Source organism: Mobula birostris, chromosome 13, assembly GCF_030028105.1.
Source record: "Mobula birostris isolate sMobBir1 chromosome 13, sMobBir1.hap1, whole genome shotgun sequence".
NCBI classification, from domain to species: Eukaryota; Metazoa; Chordata; class Chondrichthyes; order Myliobatiformes; family Myliobatidae; genus Mobula; species Mobula birostris.
The window spans coordinates 25,482,836-25,505,723 of record NC_092382.1 but is presented as its reverse complement, the minus strand read 5'-3'; the positions used below and the strand labels follow the sequence as shown (position 1 = coordinate 25,505,723).

General features: G+C 45.0%; 3 protein-coding genes across 6 annotated transcripts in view; all 3 read right to left on the bottom strand.

The window, feature by feature from the left end:
• Nucleotides 1-22,888, bottom strand: part of LOC140208601 (uncharacterized) — a 397,399-nt gene that overhangs the window by 198,861 nt on the left and 175,650 nt on the right. The gene's annotated exons all lie outside the window — the stretch shown is intronic.
• Nucleotides 1-22,888, bottom strand: part of LOC140208610 (uncharacterized) — a 93,977-nt gene that overhangs the window by 6,491 nt on the left and 64,598 nt on the right. The window lies entirely within an intron of this gene.
• Nucleotides 12,143-21,409, bottom strand: LOC140207500 (uncharacterized). Of its 2 annotated transcripts, XM_072276025.1 has the most exons (3): nt 21,343-21,408; nt 19,178-19,316; nt 12,143-15,572 (listed from the first exon to the last, which is right to left on the bottom strand). In XM_072276025.1, the coding sequence occupies exon 3, from the start codon at nt 15,167-15,169 to the stop codon at nt 13,553-13,555; it is 1,617 nt and encodes a 538-aa protein (XP_072132126.1). In that variant the 5' UTR covers nt 15,170-15,572; nt 19,178-19,316; nt 21,343-21,408; the 3' UTR covers nt 12,143-13,552. The 2 variants fall into 2 exon arrangements, with proteins under 2 accessions (XP_072132126.1, XP_072132127.1); XM_072276026.1 differs by lacking the exon at nt 19,178-19,316 and having other exon boundaries at nt 21,343-21,409.

Below are 22,888 nucleotides of genomic sequence, written 5' to 3'. Positions count from 1 at the left end.
CAAGAAGTCGGATGAGCTCAGGGTGTGGAATTACAATATTGTAGTCATTAATGAGTCTTGGTAGCACCCAACAGTCTGAGGCATTTAGAGGAACAAAATATCCGGAGACTCAATATCTCTTGAAAACCAAGGTTCCCTGCAGCAGTTACCTTTCAACTTTTATTTTGGCAGGCACATACAAACTCTACACCCTCAGAATTTCACTTCTGAAGGCCTCCCACTTACCAAGTACTCCTTTGCCAGAAAACAGCCTGTCCCAAACCACACTTGTCAGATCCTTTCTGATACCATCAAAATTGACCTTTCTCCAATTTAGAATCTCAACCCGTAGTGCAGACCTCTCTTTTGCCATATTTACTTTGAATCTCATGGCATTATGATCACTAATTTCGATCATCAGCCCTGGATCATTTCCTAACAGCTCATTGCACACTTCTATGTCGGGAATTCTACGAACTGATTAAGGGCACATTTGGCAACCTCTACCCCCTTGACATCTTTTACAGTATGGGAGTCCCAGTCAATATATGGAAAGTTAAAATCACACCTTTGTTTCTTGGCATGGTCTGCAATCTCTCTACAAATTTGTTCCTCTAAATCTCTCAGACTGTTGAGTGCAACCAAGTCCCAATAATGGCTACAATATCATAATTCCCTGTTCTGAGCTCATCTGGCTTTCCTACGATGCTTCTTGCATTGTGATATACACAGCTCAGCACATTCATCGCTCCATGCTCAACCATTTGATTGCTGACTCTGTCTGAGGTCTGAACAACATCTGACTGGTGTCAAAAAAACAAACTCTCCCTCGTTGTCACAAAAACAAAGGAGCAGATTGTGGACGGCAGGAGGAATGGAGACAGGCTAACCTCTAGTGACATCAGTGGATCTGGGGTTGAGAGGGTGAACAGCTTTAAGTTCCTCGGCATAAACATCTCCGAGGATCTCACATGGTCTGTACATACCGGCTGTGTTGTGAAAAAAGCACACCAGCACCTCTTTCACCTCAGACGGTTGAAGAAGTTTGGGATGGGGCCCCAAATCCTAAGAACTTTCTACAAGGACATAATTGAGAGCATCCCGACTGGCTGCATCACTGCCTGGTATGGGAACTGTACTTCCCTTAATCGCAGGAACCTGCAGAGAGTGGTGCGGACAGCCCAGCGCATCTGTAGATGTGAACTCCCCACTATTCAGGTTATTTACAGAGACAGGTGTGTAAAAAGGGCCCAATGGATATTGGAGTCCCAATTCACCACAACCACAAACTGTTCCTGCTGCTCCCATCCAGGAAACGGTACCACAACAAAAGGACCAACAGGCTCCGGGACATCATCTTCCACCAGGCCATCAGACTGATTAATTCATGCTGATACAATTGCATTTCTATGGTATATTGACTGTCCTATGTACAAACTATTTATTATAAATTACTATAAATTACACATTGCATATTTAGTCAGAGACGTAACGTATAGACTTCTACTCCTCATGAATATGAAGGATGTATGTAATAAAGTCAATTCAATTCAATTCACCCTCCCCACTATCTGTTCTGTCATTCTGGTTCCCATTCCCCCTCCAACATATTTTAACCACATCACCCTCTCCCCACACTAGCACTAGCGAGCCTCACCACTGGGATATTAGTCCCCTCTTGTTCTGTTCCCCTCACTAACGAGTCCCCTCTCACCCCTTTGACTTTCCTCTGTCAGTAATCCCCCCAACAGTTTCTAAAGTGGATCCACCTGTTGTTGTGTGGGATGGACACAAGATTACTCTGCGATGGCTATTTAACCTCATTCTCCTTCCTGACTCTCACCCAGTTTCCTGTGTCCTGCACCTTGGGTGTAACTCATCTCTCTTCGTGTCATATCTATCACCCCCCCCAACTCCTGGATGATCCGGAAATCATCCATCTCAGTTCCAACCCCTTAAAGTGCAGAGTTACAAGCTGCAGCTGGATACACATCTTGTAGGTGAGGGCATCAGGGACACTGGAGGTCTCCTCACCTTCCCACCAATGTACTCTCTAATTTGTAATGACCAGTGTGCACATCAATCTTGTACTCTGCATTTTTTTACCCAGTGACAACATGTGCACAGTGAATTTTATATAGAGAGATATTCATTTTAACAGCTAGCAAATCACTCTCGATAAGAACTTTGATCTCCTCTGGGTTTGATGGAGTTCATCTGCACTCTCACACAACCTATGTAGCAGGCCTGTAACGGGTAATGAAGGATTTTCTCGCCAGAGCTTTTGCACACCGTCCATATGTGGTTTGCTTGCTAAATTACGCTTTAAAAACTCAGATTTCCAAATATCACTCCACTTCTTCCCACTTGTAAATTCTCCAGTAACTTTTACATCACCACAATACACACAGGTAACACCAGTTTCTGTATTGTACATAAATATTTCCCCTGAACCCTCCCCCAGGTGACTGACGGTGGTGAACTCAGTGATGGCAATGCCAATGAATATGAAGGAAGGGCAGTAGTCTGTCTCATTGGAGTCTGGCACGTTTGTGATGTGAAAGCTACTTGTTGCCCAGGGCAAAGGTGTTTGATATCATTATGTACCTGGAGAGAACAGGTCAAAACATGTCCCTGTCATTTGGAACCTGATCCTTTATTCGCTCTTTTCGGTATTTCTCGAGACTCTGACAAGCATTTGATCCCGGCTAAATGACGAACATTGTCTTTTGTCTCTCTTTTAGCTAGACGTGCAGTACTCCTTAAGTGGAGAGATGTAGTTCCCCCTACGCATGTTCGATGGCTCAGGGATATTATGTCTTATTTAGATCTTTAAAAGATTTACTATTCACTTTTTATTTCAGATATAAAGTTTCATAAGGTGTGGGGACCATTTCTGGAATATTTTCATAATTCTCACCTTGATTGACAAGTGTATTTTTTTCTTCCTTTGATAGTCAGAGCCTGCATTTCCAGCTTTCTTTGATTAGGTAGCAGGCTACTTTTTTTTTAATCATTCATTTCTCTTTTTACTACAATATATAGTTCTGGGGTGATAGAAGTTTATCTCAAATGTCCTTTTAAATATTTATACTTATAATGGTTGGCTTGGAGTTGGATCATGGGTGGGTTGGGAGCTTTCCTTTCTAACTTTTCATTTTTAATATGGGTGACTTGCTCATTTGTTAACATATGTATTATTGCTATTTTTGTCTGTATTGCAATGATCCCTCTATTTACACTATTGATTTTTTCTTCAACGCTGTAGTTTGTAGAAAATAACAAAAATAAAAAAAATTAAAAAAACATGTTCTCACGGGTAGAAAGTCCAGAACAAGAGGAGGGAGAACAAGCAACAGACACAAAATGCTGGAGGAACTCAGCAGGCCAGGCAGCATCTATGGAAAAGAGTACTAATGCTGAGTTCCTCCAGCAATTTGTGTGTGTTGCTCGGATTTCCAGCATCTGCAGATTTTCTCTTGTTTGTGACTGGAGGCAGAACAAAGGTGATTTTCACAACAGCTGATGTAAAAGATTTTGTTCCCTTTCTCCGAGTTCCCGATCCTTGCATTTAGACAGCTGGAGCTCAGCTCTGTCTGAGAGACCCATCGGTTCCCATTCCCTCATCAGCCGGAAGCTCCCCGGGGCCCGTGTACGGATGGTGGGGCTGAGAGAGAGGGAAGAGAGCAGGACTGTCCCGGGATTGCGGGTCACGGAGTCCGGAGTCACAGCAACTACCCGAAGTCGGTGTTGAAAACGCCGCCCGGTGAGACCCCCAACCCGGAGACCCCTTCTCACCTCAACCGATCATCCGGGGCCTTTTGTGCCCCGCGCGCTGGTGAGCTCGAGCTTGGTCGGTTTAACGGCTGGGCTACTGATCACGTGACCAGCCCCTCCCCCACCGCTGTCAGCAGAGCATTCATGCGCTGCGCTATTCACATTGGTGTGAAGCGATGTCAATCACTGCTTCCAACCAATAGCGGAGGCGGACCAGCCGAGAGGGCGTTACCCCCGATGACACCGTCTCCCGAACTTTCCGTCACGGCGGGACAACCGTCAAAGTAAATGTCCGCTTTCTGATTTATTTCCATTTCCCTCCGAGGGAAGTTGGGGCGTTTGTGAAGCGTCTCCTGCGGCCGGAGTCTGATGTGTCGCTGAGAGGTAGGAGGAGACCGCTCGGCCCGTCGGTTTGATGCCGGTTCCCCGGGGAGGGAGAGGATGAAGACGGTGAGAGAGGGGGCGGACAGGATGTTTGTCCCGGTGGGGACAGGAGGGGCTCATCTGTGGAAATGTCTGAGCCCACGGTGGTGGCGATTCACCACATTGGGGGGCAAACACCGGCAGACTGTTGCCCTGCAAGCGGGGCCAATGGTCCGGGCAAAGTGACAATTATTTGTGTTTTGTTGAGACTGTACCGGGAATATGGTGTAAAATCCCGCTCCCCACACTAACACGGGTCACACAGACCAAAGAACAAACTGCCGGAGGAACTCAGTGGGTCGGGCAGCATCTGTGGAGGGAAATGGACCGTCAACATTTCGGGCCGAGACCCTCCCTCTGGACTGAGAGTGGACGGGAAATAGTCCGAGAAAAGAGGTGAGGGGTGGGGATGGGGCAAGAGCTGGGGAGTGAGAGGTGGATCCAGGTGAGGGGGAGGTGGGAAGGTGGAAATAGTGACGGGGGTGGGAGGTGAGTGGTTGGGGCAACACGGGGCTGCAGAAAATGGAAATTAATTCCATAGAGGATTAACAAAGAGGTTAGAGAGTATTTGTTATGGAGAGTGCAATGAAGATTCACCAGACTGATCCCTGGAATGGTGGGGTCATCATATGAAGAAAGATCAAATGTGATAACCCTTTCAATTGGAGAATCGAGGACTGAGAGTTGATCACATTGAAATGCACAACATCATTACAGGCTGAACCAGGGATCCCAGTCTCTGAAAAAGGGGGTGGACTGTCCGGGACTGAGACAAGGGGAAATGTCTCCAATCCGAGGGTGGTGAATGTCTGTAAATCCCCACCACAGAGGGCGGTGAAGACTCAGTGATCGTCTTCACATAAAACAGAGGACGGCAGATGTGTGCAGACCGGAGGAATCGAGGAAATGAGGATCGGGCAGAAACGTGGCTGAGATGGGAGAGCAGCCGTCATCTTGTTGATGGTTAGAGGGGCTGAATGGCCACCTCCTGCTGTTTCTCACTTGATGTTTCAGTGTTCCTGTCCAGTGAGGCTGGAGGAATGTGAATAGAAATTAGTTTTTATACACAGAACTGATTTAAATGAAACCTGCACATTTCCAGTTTGGTTCTGAATTGTGTGTTGGACCGGAATGGGAATCGAGCCTGTGACTCTGTGACCTGGGGGTGGAGGGAAAGGGACAGGGAAGATCCGGAGGAAAAAGTAAAAATGTATCTGGTGTAAATATGGAATGATGTGGGAAATGAAGCATGTGAGGGGCGAGGAGCAGAGTCACCAGTTCAGATGGGAGACCCTCCACCCGTCATGTGATCCCATTTCCTGTTCATGCTTTTCCACAGACCTGCATCATCTGTAGTTCACTGCTGTCCGTGTCCGTGTACCTTCACCTTTCACCCGTTCAGACAAGGCAGTGAGATCCGGATCTGTCACGGCCTCTCGTTGTGGGTGGACAATGATTTATTCTGCAATATTTTCAGCATGTTTCCATAGAGCCACATAACAATTACAGCATGGAAACAGGCCATCTCGGCCCTTCTAGTCCATGCCGAATGCTTACTCTCACCTCGTCCCAGGCTTCAGACCATAACCACTGGGCTGAGGCCTTGGATTAGGCCTCATTCCACTGTTTTTACCTGCTGAAGGGCAGCCAATGTTTCTGGCTGTATGACCCATTTATGTGAGAATTTAGCCTTTTGTATTTATCTGAGCTTTTCATAAGTTTAGTTATAGTTTAGTACAGTTTAGTTAAGCTTCACTCCAGAATTTCCAAAATAACAACCCAGTCAGTCAAATAGTTCCACACAATTAAAATAGTTTACAGTATTACATTCTTAAAATGTTTATGTTGTACTACTTATATAATTTAACTATTTAATATGTATATTCTTATTTTAAATCACAATGGTTAAAATCTATTGTTATGAATTAGGTTCTGTTGCTGCCGCAGAGACAACAAATTACATGACATCTGCTGGTGCTATTAAACCTGATTCTGATAATTGGTCTGGGAGACCCACCACTGGTCACCTGATCCCAGTTACCGCAGATCGTAATGTGAGATTGAAGCCTTTTCTATTTATTTGCATTCCTCAGAAATGACAACAGTTAAGTTTCCTTCTCTGGTTCCAGAGCAGAAGCTCAGTCTGTCTAATATTTCCACACAATTAAAATGGGGAATTTGTTTATTCTTATCACGTACTGAGCTACAGTGAAAATCTTGCCTGACCTACCATCCACACAGATCAATACATTACAACAGTACTTTGAGCTGATATATGACAAAACAATAACTGTAACAAAGCATTATGGCTGCAGAGAAAGTGCAGTGCAGATAGACATATGGGGCAGTGTCACGTCGAGTAACATTGTGAGGTCGAGTCCATTTTATTGGACTGGAGACCATTAATTTGGCTGACAACCGCAGACAGGAAGCTGTCCATGAGCCTGGTGGTACGCACTTTAAGGCTTTCGTATCTCTTCCCCGATGGGGGATTGGGTTTGCAGCAATAATGTCCAAAGTTGTGGGCATCTTTGAGTGCACGGCCTGCTTTCCCGAGGCAGGGGAAGTGTAGGCAGAGTCCATAGAGGGGAGGCTTGTTTCTATGATGTTTCCAGATGAGACCAAAGATCTCTTCAGTTCCTTGCAGTCATGGGCAGAGCTTTAGCCATACAAAATCGTGAAGTATCGACAAGAAGCTCAGAGACCTCGGCCTTCACCCTGCCTTGTGCAGCTGGATCCTGGACTTCCTGTCAGATCGCCGGCTGGTGGTAAGAGTGGGCTCCCTCACCTCTGTCACTCTGACCCTCAGCACACATGCCCGACACGGTTATCTCCTTGGCCCCCTCCTTTAGTCTCTGTGCACTCATGACTTGTGTCGCCACCCACAGCTCCAATCTGTTAATTAAATTTGCTGACGACACTACATTGATTGGCCTAATCCCAAATAACAACTTTCAATCGATCAAATGCTTCCTGACAAGTCTCGGTCCAAACAGACTTTTCACCCTTCTTCAGGAGATTAGTCAGAGGAAGAGCGATATCAGCAAAGTTCTTACACAACTTACGATAATATCCAACCATTCCCAGAAACCTTCCAAGAGCCTTCTTACCAGTCTGTCACAAAAACTGTGGGTCAACTGTCTAAGAAAAATAACAAGATGGCTTGAGTCGCAAAAATAGATTGAGGTGCTTTTATTTACAAAAAGAGTGGAAAAACAAAAACTTGGATGTCCACATGAAAACAAGATCTTTTTTTTTTAAAAATACATATATATACACACACACACACACACATACATACACAGCTTGCAATTGTCACTTGTCTGGTTAACAGCCACCCTCAGACTAAACAGAAAAAGAAACGACCCAAAGCCTTGGTAACCTGAGGCTTATAACGGCTAAGCCAATCCCCCTAGACTAACCAAAAGCTAATTAACTCAATTATCTTCCATTTCACACAATCTGAAACTCTACCACCAGTTCTCACAGTAAACACATAGACTTCATCACAGGATTCACCATTTCCCGGTTAAATAAGTTGTATAAACCCCAAAACTTTACCACAAGATGAGTAATTAGGTAACATAACCCTTGTCCCAGGTAAAGATGGTATCCTCCACCATCGGCACACCTGTGCAGGTTGCTGCTGCCTCTATATAAGACAGCTCTATGCAGCAGCTCTGCTTCAGACCCAGTGACTGTGGAGGAGAGAGACGTCAGATTATCATGACACTTCGGCAAAACACTTACTGGAAAGATGAATATGAATAAATTGACCTGAGATAATAAAACTGTGACATAGTGTGTTTCTTTTTTTCATACCAGGGGATGAGTGTAAAATTGTGACTGTTGATTTATTGTGATGCCTGCACTCACCACAATAACAGAGGGAAATAACGTGTGTGGATTACCCTTTGAGTGTTTTACTGAGTGTGCCATGAGATGTCTGTAATCAGTGACGGGCCTTCGTCACACAGTCGGAATAGGAACTTCAGAAATTGCCTGGATTTTGCCTGCACAGGAGCCAACTTGCCTTGACCTACAACACAGCCAAGACAGATCACGGTGGCATGGCCAAATTCACTCTTAGCTAAGTCAACTGTAAGGTTGGCCCTGGAAAGCCTGTCAAACAGCTTTTCTACTATAGAGATATGCTCTTCCCAAGTGTCACTCCCTGTGACTAAGTCATCAATATAGGCATCTGTGTGTCCTAACCCTTGAATTACAGAATCAATCATTCTCCGGAATGTTCCTGGAGCATATTTCATTCCAAATGGCAAAACATTGTATTCATACAACCCAGAAGGTGTCACAAATGCAGAAATTTCTCTACCTCAGTCCATCAATGGAACACACCAATACCCTTTCAACAGATCAATCTTTGTAAGAAACTACCTTTTCCAACCTTATCGATACAATCATCCACCCCAGGGATAGGATAGGCATCTGTTTTTGTTACTGCATTTACCTTCCTATAATCAGTGCAAAATCTAACACTACCATCAGCTTTGGGCACAATAACGCAGGGTGAGCCCCAACTTGATGTTGAAGGCCTAATAATACCATTTTCAGCATATATTCAATTTCCTGCTCAGCCAATTTACACCTTTCTACATTCATGCGATATGGGTGTTGTTTAATCGGTTTGGCTTGACCAATATCTACGTCATGTACTGCGACCGTGGTTTGCTTGGGAGCATCAGGAAATAAATCTTTAAACTTCAGAATTAATTCCTTCAGCTGATATTGTTGCTTTGGCTGCAGATGAGCCAACTTGTTGTCAATGTTTTCGAGAACAACCGAGTTCATTAGCCTAACTGAGACCATGTTTGGCTTGTGTAAAGTTACAGACGAGTCAATTGTTTCATTCTCAGGGTTGTCAGATTTATATGTTTGACAACACTCACCGATGGTGCCTGCTTGTCAGAATAAGGCTTTATCATATTGATGTGAACCACCTATGTTAGTTTACGTTGGTTGTGTGTTTTAATAACATAATTCACATCATTAATTTGAGAGACTAATTCATACAGTCCATTGAATTTCACTTGAAATAGAATCGTCAACATTGGAGATAAGGCAAGCACATTATCCCCCACCTTGTATTTTCTTTTGTGTTCGTCCACTTATCAAACCAACGCTTCATTTTGTTTTGAGAAATCTTTTAAGTTTTGTCTCGCTAGACGACAAGCTTGGTATAGTTTATTTTTGAACTTCAAAACATAGTCTAACAAGTTAACATATACATCCCCATCAATCCACTGTTCCTTTAACAAGGTCAAAGGTCCCCTCACTCCATGACCAAATACAAGTTCAAATGGACTAAAGCCCAGTGATTCCTGTACCAACTCTCTTAAGCCTGATTTATACTTGTGCGTCAAGTGTACGCCATAGGCACCACGTACCCTACGCCATACCCAACGCCGTAGGGTGACGTGCACCTCCTCTAAAAAGTAACTCACGCGTCGCGGCGACGCAGACCGCAACAACTGTGATTGGTCCGCTTGGTAGCATCGCATTTCTGGTTGCTTTTCTCCGCCATGTCTGTACACTGATGCAAAATAAATGGTTGGAGACAATGAACCAAATCGTCAAATCTACCTGCCGACATGGGAAAATATTTGAAATGCATTTCCTCATCTATGTCTCTCACGAAGAAGCTCAACAGTGTCAGAGAAACCCCACCACCAACATGCGTTTTGTTGGTGAAGTGCAGAGCAATGCAGACACAACTTATGCATGCTTGCTACGGCGTAGGGCTACGCAAAAATTAAATTGGGCCTACGGTGTAGGATATGGCGTATCCCGAAAGCACAAGTATAAATCAGCCTTTACAGTGAACAAAAGCAAATGTATTCCTTCATTCCAGTCGTTTCCATTTTCAACACAATATGTTTCACTCATTGTTTTGAGGGTAGAATGAAATCTTTCTAAAGCCCCTTGTGATTCCGGATGGTATGCAGACGATGTAATTTGTTTAGCTCCCAGTTCATAAACTACCTGCTGGAATAATCCATTTGTAAAATTACTTCCTTGATCACATTGGATTTCTTTAGGCAAACCAAATAAAGTAAAAAAAAACTTGTTAAGAGCCTTCGCCACAGTTTTAGGTTTAATATTTCTGAGAGGTATTGCCTCTGGGAATCTGGATACAGTACACACAATAGTTAGCAAATACTGATGGACAGCTTTAGTCTTTGGCAATGGGCCAACACAATCCACTATAAATTTGGAAAAGGGTTCACCGAATGCAGGTATAGGCCGGAGTGGGGTCACTGAGGTGACCTGATTAGGTTTACCCACAACTTGACAAGTGTGACAGGATCTGCAAAAGGTCACAACATCTTTCCTCAAATTAGGCCAGAAAAATTCTCTCATAATCCTGTTTACAGTTTTATTCTCTCCAAAATGGCCACCTAAGGGCATACTGTGGGCCAAAGTTAAAATTTCAGTCCAATAAAATTTAGGAACTACAACTTGGTGAACAATTGCCCATTCCTCACTCGCAGGTATAGCAGGTGGCCTCCACTTCCTCATTAACACTCCATCCTTGAGATAATACCCTACTGCCACTTTCTTAATCTCATCGTCTGAGAGAGCTGTTTCTTATAAAGCTTCAATCTCAGGGTCTCGGTTCTGTTCTGCTATAAACTCCTTCCTAGACAGGGATAAATCTTCCTCATCAGACTTACTACTTGAATCCTGTTGAAACAATAAAGGCTGAAAGGTCCCTTACAAGTCATCATAACCTGAATCCTGGTCAACCTGATTTTGGCTATCATGGGTATCAGAATCATGCTGCACAGAACCGTCTGCATTGGCAGACTTTTTAGCCATACTTCGAGTTACTGCACAGGAAGGATAAATGTTAAAATCCATCTGTGGGTCGTCAGTGGTTGGCTTAGTTGTCAACTGCACTGCAGGAACAACCTTACCATCCACCAGGTCATTCCCTAACAGCAAAGTAACATCTTCCACCTGTAAACTGGAGCATAGTCCGATCTTAACAGGTCCCGAAACAAACCCTGACTGTAAGGTTACCTTGTGCAATGGAACAGAAACAATGCTGCCCCCAATGCCTTTAATAAGATTTACCTCATCACTGTTCGTCTCTTCACCAAACTTTAGAACGCTGTCTCATGGAAGTGACTGAGAATCCCCAGTATCTCGAAGAATTTTCACTGGTACCGGGGTTGACCCTTCCATTACTAATACAAACCCATCTGACATAAAATGATCAAATCCCTTCTTAACTCAGTCAGACCTCTCAGTCCTTAACTGAGCCTCAACAGAATGTTCAGAACCCTTTGGGTTTATAGGTGCTTCAACATACTGATCACAGGCATTTGGGACTGTCTCCTTTTCCTTCTTCAGGACAGAACAATTAGCCATCATATGACCAGCTTTTTTACAATAGTAACAAAAAAGACCAGAATATTTCTCCTTCAACTGCTTCCCTTCATCCTTACTCTTGTCACTAGTCCCAGCTTTAATTTCTGATTTACCCTGGTTATCCCTGCTACTCTTTTGGAAGCTCTTATTCTGGGTAAACTTAACCTTATGAGTTAAAGCAAACACATCTGGTAATCTAGCAGACTCCTGCAAAGTGGCAGCATCCTTTTCACCTAAATACATCTTTATGTCATCAGGGATGCACATTTTGAATTCTTCAATGAAAACCAGCTCTTTCAAGCTGTTAAAATCATCATTTACATTTTTATATGTGCACCAGCGGTCAAAACACACAAACTTCTCATCAGCAAATTCCATATAAGTTTGGTTCAGAGGTTTCCTCAAATTTCTAAACTTTTGCCTGTATGCTTCTGGGACCAACTCGTAAGCTTTGAGCACAGCCTGTTTCACTGTGTCATAATCAGTTGCTTCATCAACTGTCAAAGCAGAATAGGCTTGCTGAGCCTTCCCCTTAATTACACTTTGTAAGAGAATAGGTCAACCCTCTTTTGGCCACTTTAAACTCTGAGCAACTGTCTCAAATTGCTGGAAGTATTTATCAACCTCTGCCTTGTCAAATGGAGGTACCAATTTAACTTCTCAACTGGCCTCAAACTTATCACCAGAGTCTGACGTGAGACACCTTTGCTACAATCTTTCTATCTTTTCCAACTTGAACATCCACTGTCTTTCTGCTTCCTCTCTGTTCTTCTGCCTCTCTAGCCTCAAACTGACTCTGCCTTTCCACAGCCTCCATCTTTAATTTTTCTAACTTGTACTGGAGCTCAAACTGACTCGGTTACTTTCAGGAAACACCTCCAACTCCTGCACTTTAAACACACTCTAAGATACATAATGCTCAGTTATGATCTTCTGCATCTGTGTCCTTCTCATTGTCAATTTCACCTTAGCAAGTTTTAACCTTTTAGCAATACTCAACAACTCAATCCTTCTGGTGTCCTTTACTGCCTCAGAGGTTGATGCTTCCAGAAATCTATCAACATCCATTGCTGCTGATTTTCCACACACAAATAAATCAAAAGGGATTTCCCCAATGAAATTGATAATTAATCAATACGCCTCCAAATCTTTTCCTATATCGGATGCAGGTCCCAATTTTGTCCCTGTAACACTTTAGAAATGAACCAGCAGCAACAAACTACAACTGGAGTCTGGTTTTGATGTTAAATCCACTATCTTTAATAGTATCTACTTATAATATCGTAACTTAAGCAAGATAAGCAAAAGTTAACAGTGCTATGTGTATATCTGTGTGTAAATATAACTCCCAAACTATTGAGCTCAGGGGAAACAAGGCTTAGTCTTGAGATGGTGAATTATGAAAGTTCAGTTCATCCACAGAATAGGTGATGAGAGAGAGATATTTGTAGTCCAGGGTAAATGTTGAGAGAAGGCAACTATGTCAAATTCCACAGGTTCCACAGTGGTAAAACAAGAGAACAGTAGCTGTAGATTTTATCCGTTGTCGTTTCACATCCACATACGAATTATCACCGAAAGTGACTTGTCACAAGGGGTATCGTCTTCAAGTGAATTTCCACACCACACCCAGGCAAGGGTTAACACATAAGTGGTCTCCACAGGATACCCCAAATCAGATCCACTCCTATTGATCAAACGAGGTGACAACCACACGTTTGATGTATGCTGAGTTGATAATTAACCCACCCTTGTCGGCATAGGAAAGTTCGAAACAATGACCCTTGGCCACTAGTTCCCTGGTTTCGATCCTTCCACTTTTCCGCCTTTGTCTCCATCTGAATCTGAGTGTCTGTGTCCTCAGTTAAAATTAAACAAGCTGTGAGTGATGTGAACAAGCTGAAAGTCAGACTGATTCACTTTCTTAATCTCTCTCTCTCGCTCTTAAAATGACAGTCCACAGCAAACGAAACCTTGTGATTCAGAACAACAGTAACTCCCCATTGTGAACTGACTGGTGTGCCAGTACTTCGGATGACCGAGTGAATCCTTTCCCACATTCTGAGCAGGTGAACGGCTTCTCCCTAGTGTGAACTCGCTGATGACTCTGTAGGTGGGATAACTGAGTGAATCTCTTCCCACAGACTGAGCAGGTGAACGGCTTCTCCCCAGTGTGAACTTGCTGATGTCTCTGTAGGGTGGATGACTGAGTGAATCTCTTCCCACATTCTGAGCAGGTGAACGGTTTCTCCCCAGTATGAACTCGCTGATGAATCTGTAGGTAGGATGACTGAGTGAATCTCTTCTCACAGACTGAGCATGTGAATGGCCTCTCCCCGGTGTGAACTGACTGGTGTGCCAGTAGTTGGGATGACCGAGTGAATCCCTTCCCACAGTCTGAGCAGGTGAGTGGTCTCTCTCCAGTGTGAACTGATTGGTGTGCCATTAGTTTGGACGACTGAGTGAATCCTTTCCCACATTCTGAGCAGGTGAATGGCCATTCCCCACTGTGAACTGACTGGTGTGCCAGTAGTTTGAATGACTGAGTGAATCCTTTCCCACATTCTAAGCAGGTGAACGGCTTCTCCCCAGCGTAAACTCGCTGATGACTCTGTAGTTGGGACAACTGAGTGAATCCCTTCCCACAGACTGAGCAGGTGAATGGCTTCTCCCCAGTGTGAACTTGCTGATGTCTCTGTAGGGTGGATGAGTGAGTGAATTGCTTCTCACATTCTAAGCATGTGAATGGCTTCTCCCCAGTGTGAACTCGCTGATGACTCTTTAGGTGGGATAACTGAGTGAATCTCTTCCCACAGACTGAGCAGGTGAATGGCTTCTTCCCAGTGTGAACTCGTTGATGTCGCCGTAGTTGGGATGACTCAGTGAATCTTTTCCCACAGACTGAGCAGGTGAACGGCTTCTCCCCAGTGTGAACATGCTGATGTCTCTGTAGGTGGGATAACTGAGTGAATCCCTTCCCACATTCTAAGCAGGTGAACGGCTTCTCCCCAGTGTGAACTCGCTGATGACTCTGTAGGTGGGATGACTGAGTGAATCCCTTCCCACATTCTAAGCAGGTGAACGGCTTCTCCCCAGTGTGAACTTGCTGATGTCTCTGTAGGCTGGATGAGTGAGTGAATCCCTTCCCACAGACTGAGCAGTTGAACGACTTCTTCCCGGTGTGAACTCGCTGATGACTCTGTAGGTGGGATAACTGAGTGAATCTCTTCCCACATTCTGAGCAGGTGAAAGGCTTCTCCCCAGTGTGAACACGCTGATGTACCCGTAAGTGGGATGACTCAGTGAATCTCTTCCCACAGTCTGAGCAGGTGAATGGCTTCTCCCCAGTGTGAACTCGCTGGTGTCTCTGTAGGGTGGATGACTCAGTGAATCTCTTCCCACAGACTGAGCAGGTGAATGGCTTCTCCCCAGTGTGAACTCGCTGGTGTCTCTGTAGGGTGGATGACTCAGTGAATTTCTTCCCACAGTCTGAGCAGGTGAACGGCTTCTGCCCAGTGTGAACTCGCTGGTGAGCCATTAGGTTAGATGACCAACTGAATCCCTTCCCAGAGTCTGAGCAGGTGAACGGCTTCTCCATGGTGTGAACTCACTGGTGAGCCATTAGGTCAGATAACTAAGTGAATCCTTTCCCAGAATTTCAGCAGATGACCAGCCTCTGCCCAGTGTGAACTGACTGGTGTGTCCACAGGTGGGAAGACCGACTGAGTCCCTTCTCACACACAGAACAGATGAATGGCCTTGTCCAGTGTGAACTTGCTGATGTACCTTCAGTTGAGATGACCGATTGAATCCATTCCCACTGTGTGAAATGACGGGTGTGCCAGTCAGTCAGATGACCGAGTGAATCCCTCCCAACAGTCTGACCAGGAAGGATGGTCGATTGAATCCCTTGCTCTACTTCTTAAATATCTAGACAGAGACAGCAAAACTGGCGTGCTGTGTTTGCAATTCCTGGAGAAAAATTCCTTCTTATTTTTAACCTGTAAAAAGATCATCAAAATCCATCAGTGGGTGTAGGACAACATTTCAGATGAGATTACTTGAGTTGCCAAGGTTTGATCTGGTATCACACTGTTACAATGAGGTTCAACCCAAGTTCGACAAAGAAATCATCTTCTGACTGGTCACAGTGCTGGTATCTGGAATGACCATCAATTCCCTGATGCTCTTCCTGTCTCTATCAGAATGGGGCATTTCTGCCATCTCCAATCTGTGACTTGGCTCAGTTTGACTCTCTCCATTGTTGTTATTCCCTGTTCCTGCTGAGCGGCATGGGTGCCTGGCCCCACAGTAAGTGAAACAGTCTCACGCAAATTGTCTTTCTTGACGTGCAGCGAGGATTTTCTTTTATGTATTATTAACTTGAAGTGCCACAGTTTTAATGCCATATAAAAAAATCCTGCTGAGATGAATGGTTGGTCCACACAGCTATGAAAAGGACTTAGAGTGAATTTTTGTATTATTTCAGGTTCTTGTCACAGTCACAGAAAATTACAGCACAGAAACAGGCCCTTTGGGCCATCTGGGTTGTTCTGAACTATTTAAACTGCCCACTCCCATACCCCTACCATCCAGGTACCTGTGCAAACCTCTAAAATGTTGAAATTGAGCTTGCATGCACCACTTGTGCTGGCCGCCCATTCCACACCCGGATGACCATCTGTGTGAAGAAGTTTCCCCTCATGTTCCCCTTAACGTTTCACCTTTCACCCTTAACCCATGTCCTCTAGTTGTAGTCCCACCCAATCCCAGTGGAGAAAGTCAGCTTGCTTTTACCCTGTCTATGCCCCTCTATCACAAACAAATCTCCCCTCAGTCTTCCACATTCCAAGGAATAAATTCCTGACCTGTTCAATCTTTCCTTATAACCCAAGTCCTCCAGACCTGGTAACATCCTTGTGAATTTTCTCACAACTCTTTCAACATCTTTTACATCTTTCCTGTAAGTAGGTGACCAAAACTGCACACAATACTTCAAATTAGGCCTCACCAATGTCTTATACAAGTCAACATAACATCCATCTATTGTTGTCAGTACTTTGGTTCACAAAGGCCAATGGGCGGAAATCCTGCTTTCCGTCTCTATCTTACTGTGACACCACTTTCTGTGAACTAAGGACTTGTACTCCCAGGTCCCTTTCTTCTACAACAGTCCTCTGTGCCCGACCAGTCACTGTGAAAAACCTGCCCTGGTAGGTCATACCAAAGTGCAACAACTCGCACTTGTCTGCATTAAATTCAATTTTCCGCTTCTCAAACCATTTTCCCAGCTGGTCCAGATCGCACTGCAAGTCATGATAGTCTTTCTCGTTGTCCACTACACCACCAATCTTGGTGTCATTCACAAATTTGCTGATCCAGTTAACCACACTATCATCCAGATTACTGATATAAATGACAAACAACAACAGATCCAGCACTGATCCCCATGACACACCACTAGTCACAGGCTTCTAGTCAGAGAGGCAACCATGTGCTACCACACTCTGGCTTCTCCCAAAGTCAGTGTCTCATCCAATTTACTATCTCATCTTGAATGCTGAGTGACTGAACCTTCTTGACCAACCTCCCATATGAGACTTTGTTAAGTGCCTTGCTAAAGTCCATGTAGACAACATCCACTGCCTTGCCTTTATCCACTTTCCTGATAACTTCCTCGAGAGACTCTATAAGATTGGTTAGACATGACCTACCGTGCACAAAGCCATGCTGTCTATCCTTTATCAGTCCACACCTAACCAAATACTTACAGTATATATCCGGTTCCTGCACAAATGTTCCAATAACTTACCCAAAAACTATTGGGAAACTTTCAGAAACCAACAGCAGACAACTAAAAAAAGAGTCAAATGAGCTCAGGGTGTGGAATCATGATATTGTAGTCATTAATGGGTTTTGGTAGCACCCAACAATCTGAGGCATTTAGAGGAACAAAATATCCCGGGCCTCAATATCTAATGACAAGCAAGGTTCCCTGCACCTGTAACTTTTCAAATTTTATTTTGGCAGGCATGTACAAACTCTACATCCTCAAAATTTCACTTCTGAAGGCCTCCTACTTACCAAGTACTCCTTTGCCAGAAAGCAGCCTGTCCCAAACCACACTTGTCAGACCCTTTCTCATACCATCAAAATTGACCTTTCTCCAATTTAGAATCTCAACCCGTGGTGCAGATCTCTCTTTTTCCATATTTACTTTGAATCTCATGCATTATGATCACTAATTTCTGTCACCAGCCCTGGATCATTTCCTAACAGCTTATTGCACACTTCTACGTCAAGAATTCTACATACTGATTAAGGGCACATTTGATAAACTCTACCCCATCTAGTCCTTTTACAGTATGGGAGTCCCAGTCAATATATGGAAAGTTAAAATCACTTATTGGAACAACCTTTGTATCGTGGCATGGTGCAATCTCTCAACAAATTTATTCCTCTAAATCCCTCAGACCGTTGGGTGCAACCAAGTCCCAACAATGGCTACAATATCATAATTCCCTGTCCTGAGCTCATCTGGCTTTCCTGCGATGCTTCTTGCATTGTGATATACACAGCTCAGCACATTCATCGCACCATGCTCAACCATTTGATTGCTGACTCTGTCTAAGGTCTGAACAACATCTGACTGGTGTCAAGAAAACAAACTCTCCCTCTTTGTCACAAAAACAAAGGAGCAGATTGTGGATGACAGGAGGAATGGAGACAGGCTAACCCCTATTGACATCAATGGATCTGGGGTTAAGAAGGTGAACAGCTTTAAGTTCCTCAGCATAAACATCACCAAGGATCTCACATATAACCATATAACAATTACAGCATGGAAACAGGCCATCTCGGCCCTTCTAGTCCGTGCTGAATGCTTACTCTCACCTAGTCCCACCAACCTGCACTCAGCCCATAACCCTCCATTCCTTTCCTGTCCATATAGCTATCCAATTTTACTTTAAATGACAATATCGAGCCTGCCTCTACCACTTCTGCTGGAAGCTCATTCTACACAGCTACCACACTCTACCACTCCCCTCATGTTACCCCTAAACTTCTGCCCCCTAACTCTCAACTCATGTCCTCTTGTTTGAATCTCACCTACTCTCAATGGAAAAAGCCTATACACGTCAACTCTATCTATCCCCCTCATAATTTTAAATTCCACTGTCAAGACCCCCCTCAACCTTCTACGCCCCAAAAAAATAAAGACCCAACTTGTTCAACCTTTCTCTGTAACTGAGGTGCTGAAACCCAGGTAACATTCTAGTAAATCTCTGTATTCTCTCTATTTTGTTGACATCTTTCCTGTAATTCGGTGACCAGAACTGTACACAATACTCCAATTTTGGCCTTACCAATGCCTTGTACAATTTTAGCATTACATCCCAACTCCTATACTCAATGCTCTGATTTATGAAGGCCAGCAAACCAAAAGCTTTCTTCACCACCCTATCCACATGAGATTCCACCTTCAGGGAATGATGCACCATTATTCCCAGATCCCTCTGTTCTACTGCATTCTTCAATGCCCTACCATTTACCATGTATGTCCTATTTTGATTAGTCCGACCAAAATGTAGCACCTCACACTTACCAGCATTAAACTCCATTTGCCATCTTTCATGTACATGGTCTGTACATACCGGCTGTGTTGTGAAAAGAGCACAGCAGCACCTCTTTCACCTCAGATGGTTGAAGAAGTTGGGGATGGGGCCCAAAATCCGAAGGTCTTTCTACAGGGACACACAATTGAGAGCATCCTGACTGGCTGCATCACTGCCTGGTATGGGAACTGTACTTCCCTTAATCGCAGGAACCTGCAGAAAGTGGTGTGGACAGCCCAGCACATCTGTAGATGTGAACTTCCCACTATTCAGGACATTTACAGAGACAGGTGTGTAAAAGGGGCCCAAAGGATATTGGGGACGCAATTCACCACAACCACAAACTCTTCCTGCTGCTACCATCCAGGAAACAGTACCACAGCAAAGGGACCAACAGGCTCCGGGACATCATCTTCCACCAGGCCATCAGACTGATTAATTCATGCTGATACAATTGAATTTCTATGTTATATTGACTGTCCTGTGTACAAACTATTTATTATAAATGACTATAAATTACACATTGCACATCTAGATGGAGATGTAAAGATTTCTACTCCTCATGTATATGAAGGACGTATGCAATAAAGTCAATTTCATTCAATTCACCCTCTCCACTATCTGTTCTGTCATTCTGGCTCCCATTTCCCCTACAACTTATTTTAACCACACACCCCCTCTCCCCACACTAGCACTGGCGAGCCTTACCACTGGGATATTAGTCCCCTCTTGTTCTGTTCCTCTAACTAACAAATCCCCTATCACCCCTTTGATTTTTCTCTGCCAGGTAATCTCAACAGTTTCTAAAGTGGTCCACCTGTTGTTGTGCGGGATGGACACAAGGGTACTCTGCGATGGCTATTTAACCTCATTCCCCTTACTGACTCTCACCCAGTTTCCTGTGTCCTGCACCTTGGGTGTAACTCACCTCTCTTCATGTCATGTCTATCACCCCCTCCAACTCCTGGATGATCCAGAATTCATCCATTTCAAGTTCCAACTCCTTAAAGTGCAGGGTTACAAGCTGCAGCTGGATGCACATCATGTACGTCATGGCATCAGGGACACTGGAGGTCTCCCCACCTTCCCACCAATCTCCCCTCAAATTTGTAATGACCAGTGTGCACATAAAGCTTGTATTATGCAATTTTCCCACATGTGCACAGTGAATTTTATATAGAGAGGTATTCATTTTAACAGCTATCAAATCACTGTAAGAACTTTGATCTCCTCTGGGTTTGTTTAAGTTCATCTACACTCTCACACAACCTAAGTTGCAGGCCTGTAACAGGTAATGATGGATTTTCTTGTCAGAGCTTTTGCACACCATCCATATGTCATTTGCTTGCTAAATGACACTTAAAAAAGTCAGATTTTCAAATATCACTCCACTTCTTCCCACTTGCTAATTCTCCAGCAAAATTTGCATCACCACAATACACACAGGTAACACCAGTTTCTGTATTGTACATAAATATTTCCCCTGAACCCTCCCCCAGGTGACTGACGGTGGTGAACTCAGTGATGGCAATGCCAATGAATATGAAGGGAAGGGCAGTAGTCTGTCTCATTGGAGTCTGGCACATTTGTGATGTGAAAGCTACTTGTTGTCCAGGACAAAGGTGTTTGATATCATTATGTACCCAGAGAGAGTGGGACAAAACATGTTCTCACGGGTAGAAAGTCCAGAACAAGAGGGGGTGGAACCAGCAACAGACACAAAATGCTGGAGGAACTCAGCAGGCCAGGCAGCATCTATGGAAAAGAGTACTAATGCTGAGTTCCTCCAGCAATTTGTGTGTGTTGCTCGGATTTCCAGCATCTGCAGATTTTCTCTTGTTTGTGACTGGAGGCAGAACAAAGGTGATTTTCACAACAGCTGATGTAAAAGATTTTGTTCCCTTTCTCCGAGTTCCCGATCCTTGCATTTAGACAGCTGGAGCTCAGCTCTGTCTGAGAGACCCATCGGTTCCCATTCCCTCATCAGCCGGAAGCTCCCCGGGGCCCGTGTACGGATGGTGGGGCTGAGAGAGAGGGAAGAGAGCAGGACTGTCCCGGGATTGCGGGTCACGGAGTCCGGAGTCACAGCAACTACCCGAAGTCGGTGTTGAAAACGCCGCCCGGTGAGACCCCCAACCCGGAGACCCCTTCTCACCTCAACCGATCATCCGGGGCCTTTTGTGCCCCGCGCGCTGGTGAGCTCGAGCTTGGTCGGTTTAACGGCTGGGCTACAAATCACGTGACCAGCCCCTCCCCCACCGCTGTCAACAGTGGAGTCATGCGCTGCGCTATTCCCATTGGTGGGAAGCGATGTCAATCACTGCTTCCAGCCAATAGCGGAGGTGGACCAGCCGGGAGGGCGTTACCCCCGCTGACACCGTCTCCCGAACTTTCCGTCACGGCGGGACAACCGTCAAAGTAAATGTCCGCTTTCTGATTTATTTCCATTTCCCTCCGAGGGAAGTTGGGGCGTTTGTGAAGCGTCTCCTGCGGCCGGAGTCTGATGTGTCGCTGAGAGGTAGGAGGAGACCGCTCGGCCCGTCGGTTTGATGCCGGTTCCCCGGGGAGGGAGAGGATGAAGACGGTGAGAGAGGGGGCGGACAGGATGTTTGTCCCGGTGGGGACAGGAGGGGCTCATCTGTGGAAATGTCTGAGCCCACGGTGGTGGCGATTCACCACATTGGGGGGCAAACACCGGCAGACTGTTGCCCTGCAAGCGGGGCCGATGGTCCGGGCAAAGTGACAATTATTTGTGTTTTGTTGAGACTGTACCGGGAATATGGTGTAAAATCCCGCTCCCCACACTAACACGGGTCACACAGACCAAAGAACAAACTGCCGGAGGAACTCAGTGGGTCGGGCAGCATCTGTGGAGGGAAATGGACCGTCAACATTTCGGGCCGAGACCCTCCCTCTGGACTGAGAGTGGACGGGAAATAGTCCGAGAAAAGAGGTGAGGGGTGGGGATGGGGCAAGAGCTGGGGAGTGAGAGGTGGATCCAGGTGAGGGGGAGGTGGGAAGGTGGAAATAGTGACGGGGGTGGGAGGTGAGTGGTTGGGGCAACACGGGGCAGCAGAAGATGGAAATTAATTCCATAGAGGATTAACAAAGAGGTTAGAGAGTATTTGTTATGGAGAGTGCAATGAAGATTCACCAGACTGATCCCTGGAGTGGTGGGGTCATCATATGAAGAAAGATCAAATGTGATAACCCTTTCATTTAGAGAATCGAGGACTGAGAGGTGAACACATTGAAATTCACAACATCATTCCCGGCTGAACCAGGGATCCCAGTCTCTGAAAAAGGGGGTGGACTGTCCGGGACTGAGATGAGGGGATATGTCTCCACTCCGAGGGTGGTGAATGTCTGTAAATCCCCACCACAGAGGCCGGTGAAGACTCAGTGATCATCCTCACATAAAACAGAGGCCGGCAGATGTGTGGAGACCGAACGGATCGAGGAAATGAGGATCGGGCAGAAACATGTGGCTGAGATGGGAGAGCAGCCGTCATCTTGTTGATGGTTAGAGGGGCTGAATGGCCACCTCCTGCTGTTTCTCTCTTGATGTTTCAGTGGTCCTGTCCAGTGAGGCTGGAGGAATCTGAATAGAAATTAGTGTTTATAAACATGGACAGATTTAAATGAAAACTGCACATTTCCAGTTTGGGTCTGAATTGTGTGTTGGACGGGGATGGGAATCG